This window comes from Stegostoma tigrinum, chromosome 7, assembly GCF_030684315.1.
Source record: "Stegostoma tigrinum isolate sSteTig4 chromosome 7, sSteTig4.hap1, whole genome shotgun sequence".
NCBI classification, from domain to species: Eukaryota; Metazoa; Chordata; class Chondrichthyes; order Orectolobiformes; family Stegostomatidae; genus Stegostoma; species Stegostoma tigrinum.
In genome coordinates this window covers 10,495,797-10,512,032 of record NC_081360.1, presented here as the reverse complement: position 1 = coordinate 10,512,032, position 16,236 = coordinate 10,495,797, and the positions used below count along the sequence as shown (strand labels likewise).

Below are 16,236 nucleotides of genomic sequence, written 5' to 3'. Positions count from 1 at the left end.
TCAGGGGAAGAACTGGGCTGGTTTTGGGATGCAGTAGGGGAAGGGGAGATTTTGAAGCTTGTGAAGTCCACATTGATACCATTGGGTTGCAGGGTTCCCAAGCGGAATATGAGTTGCTGTTCCTGCAACCTTCAGCTTGGGGACCGCTTTGCAGAACACCTCCGCTTGGTTCGCAACAAAACCTGCACATCTGCCAATGTGGTATATTGTATCCATTGCACCCGGTGTGGCTTCCTCTACATTTGGGAAACCAAGCAGAGGCTTGGGGACCGCTTTTCAGAACACCTCCACTCGGTTCACAACGAACAACTGCACCTCCCAGTCGCGAACCATTTCAACTCCTCCTCCCATTCCTCAGACGACATGTCCATCATGGGCCTCCTGCAGTGCCACAATGATGCCACCCGAAGGTTGCAAGAACAGCAACTCATATTCCACTTTGGAACCCTGCAGGCCAATGGTATCAATGTGGACTTCACAAGCTTCAAAATCTCCCCTTCCCCTACTGCATCCCAAAACCAGCCCAGCCTGTCTCTGCTTCCCTAACCTGTTCTTCCTCTCACCCATCCCTTCCTCCCACCTCAAGCCACACCTCCATTTCCTACCTACCGCCTCATCCCGCCTCCTTGACCTGTCCATCTTCCCTGGACTGACCTATCCCCTCCCTACCTCCCCACCTATACTCTCCTCTCTACCTATCTTGTTTTCTCTCCATCTTCGGTCCGCCTCCCCCTCTCTCCCTATTTATTCCAGTTCCCTCTCCCCATGCCCTCTCTGATGAAGGGTCTAGGCCTGAAACATCAGCTTTTGTGCTCCTGAGATGCTGCTTGGCCTGCTGTGTTCATCCAGCTCCACACTTTGTTATCCAAATTCAAAGTGATGTTGGTATAGAAGAAATCTATCCTATATGTGTATATATATATATATATATATATATATATATATATGGCAGCTTTTTGCAGCACCTTCTTCCAGATTAACAACAGGCATTGTCCCTTCATTAACAGTAAAATCTGAACCAATATTCGAAAGTGGATGTCAAGGTGAAAACCATCAATAGAACTTGTCAAGTCCAGGAACACAGAAGTAGATGATTGTGTTGGGAGGGCATGGCAACAACGTAAGACAGAACACTTCAATTGTCAAAACATTCTTTGATTCACTAGTCTCCACAATCACTGCACTCCTTTGAAATAATTAATAATAAACAACCTCCAAGAATTAACCAAGTTCTAGTTATTTATTGTATTAATGTTTAATATTTTCATAAGTAGTTCATATGATTATTAAATGGTCACACTTTCCAAATAGCACTTAAAATATCAAAGATTTGAGCAGGTTACTTTACCTTTTAATATCATTAATGAGTCTGTTCTTTTCTTGTGCCACACGCTTATGATGCATCCTGTGAAAATCGCGTTCTTTCCGAAGTTTCACTAATGTTTCACCAGCTGTTCTGCAAGTGCAAAAACGGCCAAATTTTAATGCTGCTAAGGCGTTAGTAACATTTTATACAAATATATTTCTACATAGAATAATTTTGAGATCTTCAAGTGATATTAAGTTATTTATTACATACTTGGTTGCTATCTTGCAGTTCTCAAGATCTTTCTTCAAGTTTTTCACCTCATTTTCTAGCAGCTGATTTTGGGCATATACATCAGGAACAAATCCCACGTCCTGCAATTTCAGTAGACCTTTCTGCAGCATTTCGTACCTGATGAGACAAAATGTACAAAATGAGTTTCAAGCCAAAATCTGATTCATTATATGCTACAGTAACAATTATTAAAATGAAAAAACTATGGTTCGTTCAAATCTTATGGCATAACATGGAGAGGAAGGCAAAACAGTCTATACTTTAAAAACAATTATGAATGCGGGACTAAGGATTTTAAAGGATCTTCTGAATTAGGTCAGTTAGGCATTCTGGCATTTTAGGGAGGAAATATAGTTTGTAGAAGTGAATGAAGCTGATTTGAAATCTAACAGTGATTTAGCAGTCAATTTGCAGTGTTGCATGTGTTTAGAGGAAGTTAAATCATAAGGCAAAGCAGAATTACTTGTTGAAGATGGGGATATATTACAACAATACATTGCATACAAAGTTGAATGCAGGAACTGAAACAGTCTCCCTTGACAGAATTAAAGGACAATCAAATGAAAACATTAGCAAAGGAAATAAGTGAAAGGGTACCAAATGATGCAGTTGCTTAGGAGATGCCAACACTGATGAGTATTCCACAACATTCCTAAGGAATGTCAATTCTCCTCATAGTGACTGACAAGATGCATACAGGAGCAAATTTATGAAAAGTAGAGGTATTTATTTTTTAAAATAGTGAATTTAATAAAAACTCACAAAAGTGAACACAAATTATTAGTTCTAATAAATGACAGGAAACAACAAACAAGGTTGAAGTATCAAACTGATAATCCAGAGATAATGAGATGAAATCTCACTAAGGCAGCTTGAGAATTTAAAAATTCAGTATAATAGATTTAAATTTTTAGATTTTACACGTTATTGATGAAATAAATAAGTCTAGTAGAAAAATGTTGGTACTAGTAATGCTGACTGTGAAATTACCAAATAGTTAGAAAATCCTTTGATTTAATTATGTGGTTCATGGAAGGAAATCTGCTAACTTTACCTTGTCAGATCCAAAGCAATGCAGTTGGCTCTTAGCTCCCCTTTGAAATGGTTCAGTAAGCCAAACGACTGAAACAAAAGAGATGGCTCAGCACCACCTTGTGAAACGTAATTAGAGATGGGCAATAAACGCTGACCTTGCCACTGACATCTACATCCCATGAATGAGGAAACAGAAGACAGTTTGAGTCATGTAACTATAATGGAGATCGATACAGTTCTTAAGGATAGAGGGTTCAAAAGGCTTGAGGTGTGTGGGAGCTGGGTACTGAGTAGGATGATCGGCCATGTTCATATTGAATGACAGAGAAGGCTCAAAGGGCTGAATGACCTACTCCAGTTCCTATTTCCCATATTTCTATATTCTTACCTTTAGGGTAATCAAGAGATTATGTAAAAAAAAACCTGATTTTGAAAAATTAAATGGTGAAATACAATCATTTTAGGCATAAGAAGTAATGCAATTGAATACTAAAACAGGAAGAGATGCTGGAAGGAAACAATTTAGAAGAAAAGAATTGTACGGTTTTAAGGAAGATTATATTTAAAATAACGTAGGAATGTGATCCTTCAATAGGTTGATGGTAACAGTAAAACATATTTGATTCATGAACAAAGTTGTGTAAGTCATTTAGTGGAAAGATAATACTTGTGCAGATTGAAACAGGATAAAGAGATCTCTAGATAGCCTGAGGTACACCAGAAACTGATGAAAACTGCAAAGACTGACCACAGCTGGAGATATGAAGCAGAGAACTTAATTATAGTTCAAGCATGACTGGAATAAATAAAAGATGAAAACAGGAGATTATTTCTCACTGAAAAAAATCAGATGAGAATAGTTCTGCTTGAAGGTAAAGAAATTGCTGAAAACTGTCATTTTTCAAGTGTTCACAAAAGAAACAGGATTGGAGAAAATGGTCATAATTGGAAGTGCAGTTTAAATGTGAATATAAATTGAAATGTGTTAAAAAAAAATCACACAAGACATTGTAATTAGGACTAGCAATTGGCCCTTTGAGCTTGTTCTGCCATTCACAGTAATCATTACGAATGTGGCTGTGGACCTAACTCCATTTTCCTGTCTGTCCCCCACACATTGTTGAAGTTGATAAGATTCCTAGTTTTAATAATTCTTATTGTAGGATTCCAATGAAGTTGGTTCAAACTATTAAGAATCCTCTTCAGTGTATTACTTAGAGTTCACAGCTCTCAATGACCAAATCTCAAAGGATTGAAAAATAGCAGATGAGACTCCAATCTTCAAGAGAGGCAAGGGATAAACTATAAATTACATTTAAAAAGTCAAACATGTCTGCTTTCACAAAAGGGTTTGAAATTTCAAGGCTAAGCCAAAATATTCAGTGCTAGCGAGTTTTGAGAAGATTTGTAGCTCAGGTTGAGGTTCTGGATGTGAGTTTGCTCGCTGAGCTGGAAGGTTAGTTTTCAGACGTTTCGTCACCATTCTAGGTAACATCATCAGTGAGCCTCCGACGAAGCGCTGGTGTTATGTCCCGCTTTCTATTTATCTGGTTAGGTTTCCTGGGGTTGGTGATGCCATTTCCTGCGTTGGTGATGTCATTTCCTGTTCTTTTTCTCAGGGGATGGTAGATTGATTTGGAGCCAATGTGTTTGTTGATGGAGTTCCAGTTGCCAACTCCATCAACAAACACATTGGCTCCAAATCAATCTACCATCCCCTGAGAAAAAGAACAGGAAATGACATCACCAACCCCAGGAAACCTAACCAGATAAATAGAAAGCGGGGCATAACACCAGCGCTTCGTCGAAGGCTCACTGATGATGTTACCTAGAATGGTGACGAAACGTCTGAAAACTAACCTTCCAGCTCAGCGAGCAAACTCACATCCATATTCAGTGCTGTTTTAGGGATGGGTGCCATGTTCATTTTATCAACAAATTGTTCTGGAGGGAAGGAACGTCAACTACTTGAGTACCAAGAATGTGTTTCAGACTGTACAACAGACTACTGCACTTGGTTCAAGCACAAAGATGAGATAGAAATATACTGTAAGTGGATTGGTATATAGTTGATTAATGGATAAATAAGCAATCAGCTGATATATAACAAGGAGCAGCTAGATATGCATAGACAAATATTGAATGGGCAGCCAATTACCATTGGAGTGATACAAGGTCCAGTGTTGGGGCAGGGTTTGAATTGATTTGTTTGCAAAATTAAAACCAAAGGATTAAAAAGCAATGAGAACTTATTAATGTACAGATTACAAAGAATAATGGCTTACAGCCAGTAAGCATTATTCTGTAGTGTTTCCTCTTACATCTGCCAAATTATAAGCTCACATTTTGCCACATCATACTTCATCTACCAAATTTTCACAACTCATTCGTAATCCACCTATATTTCTTGGAATCTCTTTGCTGCATTGTCACAATTTGCTTTCTTAATTACCTTAGCAATGTCATCAAATTTAGCTGTGATACAGTTGATTGTTCCATCTAAATCATCAATATAGACCTTAATTAATTGAGGGCACAGCACCAATCAATGCGGCACTCCACTTGGTACACTTTGCCAACCTAAAGTTGTGTGAGATGTAAACGGTGTGAATTTTATATATAATTTTCAATAGCATTTGTTTTCAGTTGGGTTCCAGGTTTTTGAGTTGGTAACCAGTGGGTTTTCTGTGTAACTGAAGCTAATAATTAACTTCTTAAAGCATTACAGAGTTATAGTAGTTTAAAACGTATTTGAAACCTCGCTTTAAAATGACTGGATTTTGTACGTTATTAATAATCTTCCATGTATTTCAATTGTTTTGCCATCCAGCATGGTAAATAATAGGTCTTCAAGGTTTGTTACAGACTTCAGAAACTTGTTTGTTTTAAGCTTAAGGGAAACGCCCATGGCTGAGACAGGGATACCTTTACTTTTGACTTTGAATGGCGAAATCCTGTGAAATTCCTGGACCAGGATGGCCACGTAGAAAGAGATAGATAGTGAATTAGGTTATCTTGGAGAGAAGAGTTAGTGCTGGCCCCAGACAGAAGTGATAGATAAAATCCTAGTGTTGTTAATACCCTATTATGTTGTCTTGCTGCCTTCAGGGATTTGTGGACAATCAAACCAAGATTCCCCTGTTTCTTTGATCATCTTACTGTCCCAGCATTCACTGAGTACTCCTTTGTCACGTTATTTCTTCCATCGTCTTGTACTTATAGGGCTAATTTCCATCTGAAGCTCATCTGCCCAATCCAAAAGACCACAAGACATAGGAGTAGAAATTAGGCCATTCAGCTGATTGAGTCTGCTCTGCCATTCAATCATAACTGATAGTTCCTCAACTCCATTCTCCCGCTTTCTCCCTCTAACCCTTGATAATCATGAACCTATCTTATCTCAGTCTTCAATGTACTCAATGACCTGGCCTCCACAGCCTTCTGTGGCAGTGAATTTCATGGATTCACCACTCTCTGGCTAAAGAAGTTTCTCCTTATCTCCATTCTAAAAAATTTTCCCTTTACTTTAAGGCTGTGCCCTTGGGTCCTCGTCTCTCCCACCAGTGGAAGCATCTTCCCAATATCCAATCTGTCCAGGCCATTCAGTATTTTGTAAGTTTCAATTAGATCCCCCCTCAAATGTTCCTCATATGTTAAGCTTTCCATTTCTGGAACCATTCTTGTGAACCTCCTCTGAACCTGCTTCAAGGCCAGTACATCCTTCCTGAGATAGGAGGCCCAAAACTGCACATAATACTCCCAATGTGGCCTTACCAGAGCCTTATAAATCCTCATTAGTACATCACTGCTTTTACATTCAAGTCCTCTAAAGGTCTGTTTGCTTTCTGTGAGGACTATATCTCTGAAAGAATTGTGACTCCTGCGACCGATGATGATGTTTTAGCCTATAGACTACATAAGTAAGACATTGCATTTGCCTTCCTGATGACTGACTCAACCTGCAATTTTAATTATAGTTATATTGTATATTTATATTTCTTGTAATCTAAGACTTTCTTCCTCACTATTAACCATGCAGCCAATCTTTGTGTTACCCGCAAACTGACTTAACATGCCGCCCAACATTTTCATCTATCTTGTTTACACATACCACAGACAATAAAGGACCCAGGACAAATTCCACTAGTGTGCCACTGGACACTGACCTACAATCACACAAACAACCTTCTATCACCACCATCCGTCTCCTAATATTAAGCATTTTTAGATCCATCATTCCAAGTAATTATGGATCCCATGTGCTTACCTTCTTTATCAATTTCCCAAGTGGGACTTCATCAAAGGCACTACTGACATCTACTTAAACTACATCAATTGCACTACCCGTACATCCTTGAAAAATTCAGATTTGTTCAGCATGGCCTCTCTCTGACGAAGCCATGCTGACTACCCTTGAACAAACCTTGCCTCTCCATACTAAAAGTCATTCTGTCCTTCTGAATTCTCTCCAATGTTTCCCTATCACTGATGTGAGACTCAATGGTCTGTAATTCCTTGGTATATCCCTTCCACCCTTCTTGAAAAGTGGAACCACATTAGTTCCACTCCACTCCCCTGGAAACTCATCTGTGGCCACCAGGAATTGAAAAATTTGGATCAGAACTCCTGTAATTTCCGCCCTCGCTTCTCACAACTAGGATACAATTCATTTGGACCTGGGGATTTGTTCAACATTCAGCATGCCAAAATCTCCGATAACTCCTCATTTGTTACGTAAATCTGCTCACTAACCTCACAGACCCACTCCCAATTTCAGTACCTACATCTTCCTTCTGAAGACAGAAGTGAAGTATTTATTTAACACACTACCAATGTCTTCCAGCTCCATCCATGATTGCCCTCTTGGTTCCTAAAGGGGCTGAACTCTTTCCCTAGTTATCCTCTTCCATTTAAAAAATATCTTGGAATTCACTAATACTGATTTGCACACTTTGTACCTGCTAAATGTCTCTCTTTTCCTTCTTATTCAGTCCTGAAAAACTAGATATCCAGGGTCTCTGGGCTTGTTACTCCTACATTTCACCCTAAATGTGAAATCAGTTTTGGATGTGAAACCACTTGTAGAACCAACTGTGCAGCCATTTCACTTTCTCTCAGAGGATAGTGAATTTGTGGAATTCTTTAGTGCAGAGGGCTGTAGCGACTAGGTTATAAGTATATTCGAGGCTGAGGTAGATATTTAAATGAATAAAAGAAACAAGTTATGTGAAAAAGGCTGGGAAGTGGAGTTGAGGATTATCAAATACTAAAAAATTTGGGGCAGGCATTAAGTATCACTACCATCATTAAGGCAGTATTATAGGTCAAACTAATAGGACTAAATACAGAGAAATCCCCTGGCCTTAATGGTTTGAACCTAACATCCTCAAAGAGGTAGCTACATAGATAACGGATGCATTGGTTATGATGTTTCACAAAAATTCTTGAATTCTGAAAGCATATTACAGGTTAGGAAAACTAAATGTGACACCTCTATTGAAAAAGGGAATGAGAGAAATCCCGGGTAACTATACCTTAACATCTATTATTGGAGAAGTATCAAAAACCAATAATCAAGGAATAACAGTAGAACATTTGGAAAATCGTAATCTAATCAAGCAGGGTCAGCATGACTTCATGAAAAGGAAATAGTCTCAATCGGAGTGAATAGAATGGAGCCAGTAGATGTGTTGTATTTGGACTTACACAAAACATTCAAACAAGATACCTCACAAAAGGTTAAGTCATAAGGTAAGGGCCAATGATGTTGGGCCTAGTAAATAGGTATGGCTAGAGAATTCCCTAATAGGCAGAAAACAGCAAGTTTTTCCAGGTTAGCGACTTGTGACCAGCAGAGTTCTACAGAGATCAGTGCTAGAATCACATCTGTTTACAAAAATATGTTAATCACTTGGAGGAAAGAAGCAAACACTGTAGCCAAATTTGCAGAAAACAAAAATAGGTGGAAAGGCAGGTAGTGAGAGGGATACAAACAGTTTACTTGGAGATATTGACAGGTTAACTAAATGGGCGAAAAGTTGTCAAATGGGGTATAAATATGGGTAAATGTGAAAATGTTCATTATGGAAGAGAGAACAAAAGAACACAGCATTATTTAAATGGAAAGAAACTGCAGAAAGGATGTCTTGTTGCAGTTATACAGGGCCTTGGTGAGGCCACACCTTGAGTATTGTGTGCAGTTTATGTTTCCTCGTCTGAGGAAGGACATTCTTGCTATTGAGGGAATCCAGCGAAGGTCAACAGACTGATTCCCAGGATGGTAGGACTGACATGAGAAAATACAGGATCGAGTGAGCTTGCACTCACTGGAATTTAGAAGAATTGGTGGGGGAAGGGGCGTGATTTCTTGAAACATACAAAGTTCTGATGGGAGTGGGCAGGCTAGATGTGGCAGAAGGTGATCTCATAGAAATATGTAAAATCCTGAAGGGACTCGACAGGCTAGATGCAGAAAGAATGTTCCCAATTTTGCGGAAGACTAGAACTAGGGGTCACGATCTAAGAATAAGGGGTTAGTCATTCAAGACTGAGATGAGGAAGAATTTCTTAACTCAATTGTGAGCATATGAAATTTGCTCCCCCAGGAAGCTGTCGGGGCCAGTTCACTCGATATATTCAAGAGGGAATTGGATGTGGCCCTTGCAGCTAAGAGGATCAAGGGGCACGGAGAGAAAACGGAAATGGGATACTGAAATTGCACAATCAGCCATGATTATATTGAATGGTGGTACAAGCTTGAAGAGCTGAATGGCCTACTCCTACACATATTTTCTACATTTTTATGAAAGCTGCAACACAAAGGGTCTTAGCTGTAGTTGTGCACAAAACACAGAAAGGTAGCACACAGGTACAGGAAGGTTTATTGCATCTGTACAAGGTGCTGGTGAGACCATACCTGGAGTGCACTTTTGGTCCCCTATTTAAGAAAAGATACTATTTTATTGGAAGAATTCAGAGAGAGGTTCAAGATAATGATTCCTAGCATGGAGGGATTGTCTTATAAGCAAAGGCTAAACAGGTTAAGACTCTACCCATTGGAGTTTAGAAGAATGAGAGGTCATCTCATTAATACACATCAAATTCATAAAGGACTTGACAGGGTAAATACCGAAAGGGTGTTTCCCCCATAGAAGATTCTGAGACCAGAAGGCATCGTCTCAGAATTAAGGGAGACCACATAAGACTGAGATAAGGAGGAATTTCTTCTCTCAGAGGGTTGAGAGTCTTTGGAACTCTTTGCCACAAAGAGTTGTAGGGGCAGAGTCCTTGAGTATATTTAAGGCTGAGATAGATTCCCAATCAGTAGGGGAACCAATAGTTATGGGAAAAGGGGCAGGCAAGTGGAAGTGAGGATTGTTGGATCAGCCATGATATTACTGAGTGGTGCAGCAGGCTCAAGATGCCCAACAACCTACACCTGTTACTATTTCTTATGGTCTTATCAGCCTCAATCTCATTGAATTATGGAGTAGACACCATGGGGTGATAGCCTGCTTTTGCTCCCATGTCTTATGGTTAAGATGCTTGAACAACAATTCACCCATCACCTTAAATATATAGTCCCTCCACCACCAACTTACAGTAGTAGCAGCATATGTCAAATGCAAGATACACTAACAGCATCTTCCAAACCTGCAATCCTATACGAACTACACGCATAAATACCCTACTAAAGCCACAAACTATACCAGTTGTGAAATTATTTCACTATTCATTCATTGACTCTGGGTCAAAAACCTGGAACTGTCTTGCTGACAATATTTGGGTTGTACCTACCAATGTTCAATAGCAATTCAAGAAAGTTGATCACCTTCGATTTCTCAAAAGAAATTTGGGATTGGTAACAAATATTGTCCTTGCCAGCATCTCTTGAATTTCAGAAATAAAACAATGATTTGAGCAAGGAAATGTGCCTTAAGTGCCTATTTCTACATAGGATAGAAATGCAGATACATTCAAAAAGATCTTGACAAGTCCAATATATAGGTGTAGAAATGACACACTTAATTTAAACAGAAAAATATGATGTTTTACATAATGTTATGAGATTTGACAGAGGGTGGATATGAATTACATGACAAATGGAAACGTGCATGAGACATCAGAACAGAAGAGAAATTGAACATTTCAGTGGCCTTGGTTACTAAAACCATATACATGAAAACCATTCACACAATGTTGCCAGATCTCTCAAACAATAACAAGTGGAATGTTGAGGTACACAAGAGAGGTAAATTTCAAATCATTTTAAAACTACATTTTGGCCATACTGAGGCTATTTTGAAAATACTATGCATAGAGTTGCAGCTTTTTTCTTCAAAAACAGATATTCAATTATTGAAAAGAGTAAGGAAAAGGTATGCATGAACAAAATGGATCCAGTTAACACCTCCGGTGATACATATTCGTAAATTGAGAAACATAGCATTGAATAGGAAAGGCAGGACATTGCTGGTTCATTGAAAACATGTTTAGTATGTGTAAATAGATTACTAGCAAGGCTGGAAAGAGCAAAGACCATTAATGAGTTTCTTTGATTAACATTAACGCTTCTTCCATTTTCTTCTTCTTACTCTCTGCCCTGAATATTTTTGTGACCTGAAATGCTCCAGAGTAAGCTCTATCTCTACTAATGATTTGTAGCATCTTACAACAAAGCAATTTTATCTGCGCTTATATTGTACATTAATGTACTTGCAACTCTGATCCCTTTTTGCAATAAGTTATTTAATTTTTCCCTCCTTCTGCTGTTTTGTTCAGTTGGTGGAGCAATGATTGGCTGATGGGAAAACGCTACATTTACAAACTTGTCGAAGTTGTAGTCACTTCTCAAGTAATGGGAATTGCCATTGAGTACAACAACGTCACTAAGTAACTACAAACAAATCTGACAAAACCAAGAGCACTGCATTTCAAATTAGATTTAAGTCAATTCAACAGCACCAATGTTTAAATTTCTTCGATATAACAAAGTGTGGACCTGGATGAACACAGCAGGCCAAGCAGCATCTTAGGAGCACAAAAGCTGACGTTTCAGGCCTAGACACTTCATCAGAAAAGGGGAGAGGGTTCTGAAATAAATAGGGAGGGAGGGAGGGGGAGGCAGATCGTAGATGGATAGAGGAAAAGATAAGTGGAGAGGAGAGTATCAGTGGGGAGGTAGGGAGGGGATAGGTCAATCCGGGGAGGACAACCAGGTCCGGGGGCGGCATGAGGTTAGTAGGTAGGAAATGGAGGTGCAGCTTGAGATGGGAGGAGGGGATAGGTGAGACGAAGAATGGGTTAGGGAGGCGGGGACGATCTGTGCTGGTTTTGGGATGCAGTTTTGGGGGGGGGGCAGATTTTGAAGCTGGTGAAACCCACTTTGATACCATTGGGCTGCAGGGTTCCCAAGCGGAATATGAGTTGCTGTTCCTTCTAGCTTCAGGTAGGGGTGGGGTTTGGGGCCAGTGTAGGTGCAGAAGAAAGACTGTTCCACGTAACCTACAAAGAGGCAGGCATAGCTTGGGCCACCCCTTTGTCTGTAGGAAGTGGGAGATTTCTTCAATCTGGATGGTGTTGCATTCTTTCCATTTTCTCCGGGACTTCCTTGTCAGCTCCACACTCCCCTCCAACCCCACCAGACCCGGCACTTTCCCCTGGGTGGATTGTAGATGGCGGAAGTGTCGGAGGATGATGCGTTGTATCTGGAGGTTGGTGTGGTGGTATGTGAGGACTAGGGGGATTCTCTTTTGGCAGTTATTGCGGGGGTGGGGTGTGAGGAATGAGTTGCGGGAAATGCGGGAGACACGGCCAAGGGCGTTCTCGACGACTGCAGGGGGCAAGTTGTGGTCCTTGAAGAACGAGGACATCTGGGATGTACAGGAGTGGTATGCCTCATCCTGGGAGCAGATGTGGGGGAGGCGAAGGAATTGGGAACAGGGGATGGAATTTTTGCAGGAGGGTGGGTGGGAGGAGGTGCATTCTAGGTAGCTGTGGGAGTCAGTGGGCATGAACTGGACATCGGTTTCTAGGTGGTTGCCTGAGCTGGAGACAGAGAGGTCCAAGAAGATGAGGGATGTGTTGGAGATGGTCCAGGTGAACTTGAGGTTGGGGTGGAAGGTGTTGGTCAAGTGGATGAACTGTTCGAGCTCCTCTTGGAAGCACGAGGCGGTGCCAATACAGTCATCAATGTAACGGATGAAGGGGTGGGGTTTGGGGCCAGTGTAGGTGCGGAAGAGGGACTGTTCCACGTAACCTACAAAGAGGCAGGCATTGCTTGGGCCAACCAGTTTGTCTGTAGCAAGTGGGAGATTTCTTTGATCTGGATGGTGTTGCATCCTTTCCACTCTTCTAGGAGTTGCACTAAGATTGGTGATTTTTGGGATAAACGGTCTAAATGATGCTCAAGAGCAAAATTCTATTTCACAGCATATAAGCAAATTGTTTCAATGTAAAATCTTTAATCAACTGTCTGGTAGAACATCTTGGAGCTGATTTTGTTCTGTTCTTCATCTGTAGGGAATCATAGGAACAGGTAAAGGCTCTTCAGCGCCTTGAGCCAGTTTTATCTTTCACTTTGATCACAACTGAACTATGTGCTGCTCCAATTACCAGACTTCATTCCATATTCCTTAACAGCCTCACCTAGCAGCCATTTGTCAATCAGTTTTAATATTTTCAATCGATCCCTAGCTTCAAAAGCTAAGACAGAGAATAACAGGTTTTCACACTCTTCTTTCTGTGAAGAAACTCCTCACAACACCCTTGAACAGTTGAGCTTGCTTCGATCATTCCAGAATCATACAGCAGAATAACTAATCTAATTCTCCTATCAAATCCATCAATCATTTAATACATCAAGTACATTACACCTTAATTTTCTACAGATGGAAAATAGAAATTCTGAGGAAGGGTCATTGAACCAGAAACATTAACTCTGATTTTTCTTTGCAGATTCTGTCAGGCCTGCTGAGCTTTTCCAGCAACTTCGGTTTTTGTTCAAGTCTACGTAATTTAGCCTCATGATTGAACCCTTTGTACTCTGGTAGAAGTTTAGGAATCTATGATGTATCCACTCAGAGGCCAATATACAGATTGAGAGACATGTACCGGGCTCCATTTCCATCTATTGTTTACACCCCATAAATCCCCTTATTATGTATAAATATCAACCTTTTCCTATCTATTGTCAACTCTGAAGAAGGATCTCTGGGCACGAAACGTTAACTCTGATTTCAGCGCACAGATGCTGCTAGATCTGAATTTTTCTAGCAATTTTCGTTTTTGTTTCCGATTTCCAGCATCTGCAGTTCTTAAGCTTTTTTGAGATATATTTGATCCTTTGGAGTCTTGTAAAGGAAAGAAAACTGAAGAACTATGGGCAAAGAGCAACAAGTAACTCTTTCATGGAGACAGCCCAGGCCAGATAGACCAAATGGCTTATTTATACACTAACAATTGTACTTTTTAAAAAATAAATGATACTGTTGATTCTGTTTCTACTACTCTTTTGGGCAGTGTATTTCAGATCATAATAACTCAATACGTGAATTAAATTTCTTCTCATACCACCCTTAATCAAATACGTATTCTCTATTTACGAGTCATGATGTCAGTTTAAAAAAAAAGGTTGCTTATTATTTAGCCAGTCATGATTTTGAATGTCCCAATAAAATCTTCTCTTTATCTTACCTGCTTTAAGGACAGCAGAATTGAAGCATCACACCCCTGGTATTATTCTAACTCTCCTACGCAGCTTCTTCAAGACCTTGACAACTTCATTGGTCTAGTGGCCAGAGGATACAATATTGTAGACAAGATCTAACCAGTGATTTATAAATGTTTGGCATAACTTCCTTACTTATGTAGTCTATAGGCTAAAACATCATCATCAGTCGCAGGAGTCACAATTCTTTCAGAGATATAGTCCTCACAGAAAGCCAACAAACCTTCACTTAAAGGACAATAGTGCTGGCCCGAACAGGGTCCAAGCTGGTTGCTGGTTGAACACTCAGCAAGAGGACCAACAGCATGTGATGTACGGTGTAGTTCCTTTTAAAGGTAACCTGTCCCTTTTAAAGAAAAGCACACTTACTGGAAGGAAGGTGCTATTGATGAAGCCAGTGCCTACCATGGAAAGTGGAAACTTTTACTGATATCTTCTCATTTCGTGTTGATTATTGGTGGTTCCTTGGGGGAACAAGGAAACCTTCATGCATCACCATCGGAAGGAAATGAGAGCAAATGGCTAAAGGAGGTCGATACTCTGGCACTGGAGTCTGGTCTGAAGGAATTTGTAGCAAGAAGTCTAATAACCTCATGTGGTTGCAAACATTGTAAATGCATTTCCAAATGAGAGCTTCTTCCGACTATACCACAAATCTCTCACTGCATCATGTCTTTATTACTTAGCCAACAGCAGTCTCAGCTATCAAGACTCAGGATGAACATTAACATACTTTATCTCACCATCAAATCTTCCTACAATGTCACATATCCATCCTTAACTGCTTCCACATACCTCTAGCTATTCACTTGTGGCAAATATATCACCCAAGCACAGTGGAACACAATCAGCACTTTCTTTCCTGGCAAAAAGGACACACTCCAAAAAAGTGGAGAAACTGAATCATTCAGCAACTGTGATTAGGAAATGGTCTATAATAAGGGTAGCCAATACAAAGTGTCAGCACCAGTCAGGATCCAAGTCATGAGGTGCATCACGGCCAGATAACCGGGTCTGCGTTTCTAGAGTTCTTGATGTGCTTGGGTTGGTGGGCAGGCTCACAGACCAGGAACAGGATCCATGATTTCTCCCTCTTCCCTGACTGACAGCATTCCTGATTGAGTTGCCAACGCCGATTGGGCATATTCTGGGAGAGGTCACAGAAAGACAGCAGAATGGTGTCAGCAGATGAGACTAGTTCCTCTGTTTGGAGAAATCAAGAAGGAAACATAATCTTAACATTACAACTCTGTCAAATGGGCTCTCGGCCGCAATTTGCTAGTATCAGGTGGTCAGCTTTTACACTGAGCCAGATGGCAAAGAGTGTTGCTTGGTATTAACATACACATTACAAATGTGTTGGCATTGAGTATCCATATGGCATCATCCAACTTTTTTTCTTGGAGACAGAAAACCTCTCACGGCCTTTTCCATTCCAAGGAGCCTTCAGCATTCTATTCAAGAACAGCTATGATTAATGGCACCTCAAGAACAGCACTGATGATGCAGCCTCCTCACATCTAGCAAACACAGTAGTGACCATACAAACATGATGCCTTGATCATTCTGAGAGGGTTAGCAACTCTGCTTTGGATGACAATTTGTTTCTGCTTTACTTTTTTTCTCAATTCCAAACTTGCATTTAAGCTGCAAGATGGCATGATGAGAAAGCTGCAGAAGGTGTGTTCAAGGATCTCTACCTTTACAGTGTACTCCAAATTCCTCACACAAACCTGCCCCTTCTGATTATAGATTATTAGAACTGCTACCTGCCCAATGACAACATATCCAGAAGAAAGAGAGCAAGCATGACAATATACCATTGATGAAGCACCATCAGCTTATCTGACATTCTCAGCCAGCAACTCAAATA

At 40.3% G+C, this 16,236-nt stretch overlaps 1 protein-coding gene across 4 annotated transcripts in view; it reads right to left on the bottom strand.

The window, feature by feature from the left end:
* LOC125453945 (sperm-associated antigen 16 protein) overlaps nt 1-16,236 on the bottom strand; it is an 825,922-nt gene that overhangs the window by 772,833 nt on the left and 36,853 nt on the right. For all 4 annotated transcript variants that reach the window (XM_059647037.1, XM_059647038.1, XM_059647039.1 and 1 more), the window contains 2 exons: nt 1,580-1,717; nt 1,349-1,456 (listed from right to left, as the gene is read on the bottom strand). In XM_059647037.1, coding sequence (XP_059503020.1) covers nt 1,349-1,456; nt 1,580-1,717 — 246 coding nt within the window. The remainder of the gene's footprint in view (nt 1-1,348; nt 1,457-1,579; nt 1,718-16,236) is intronic.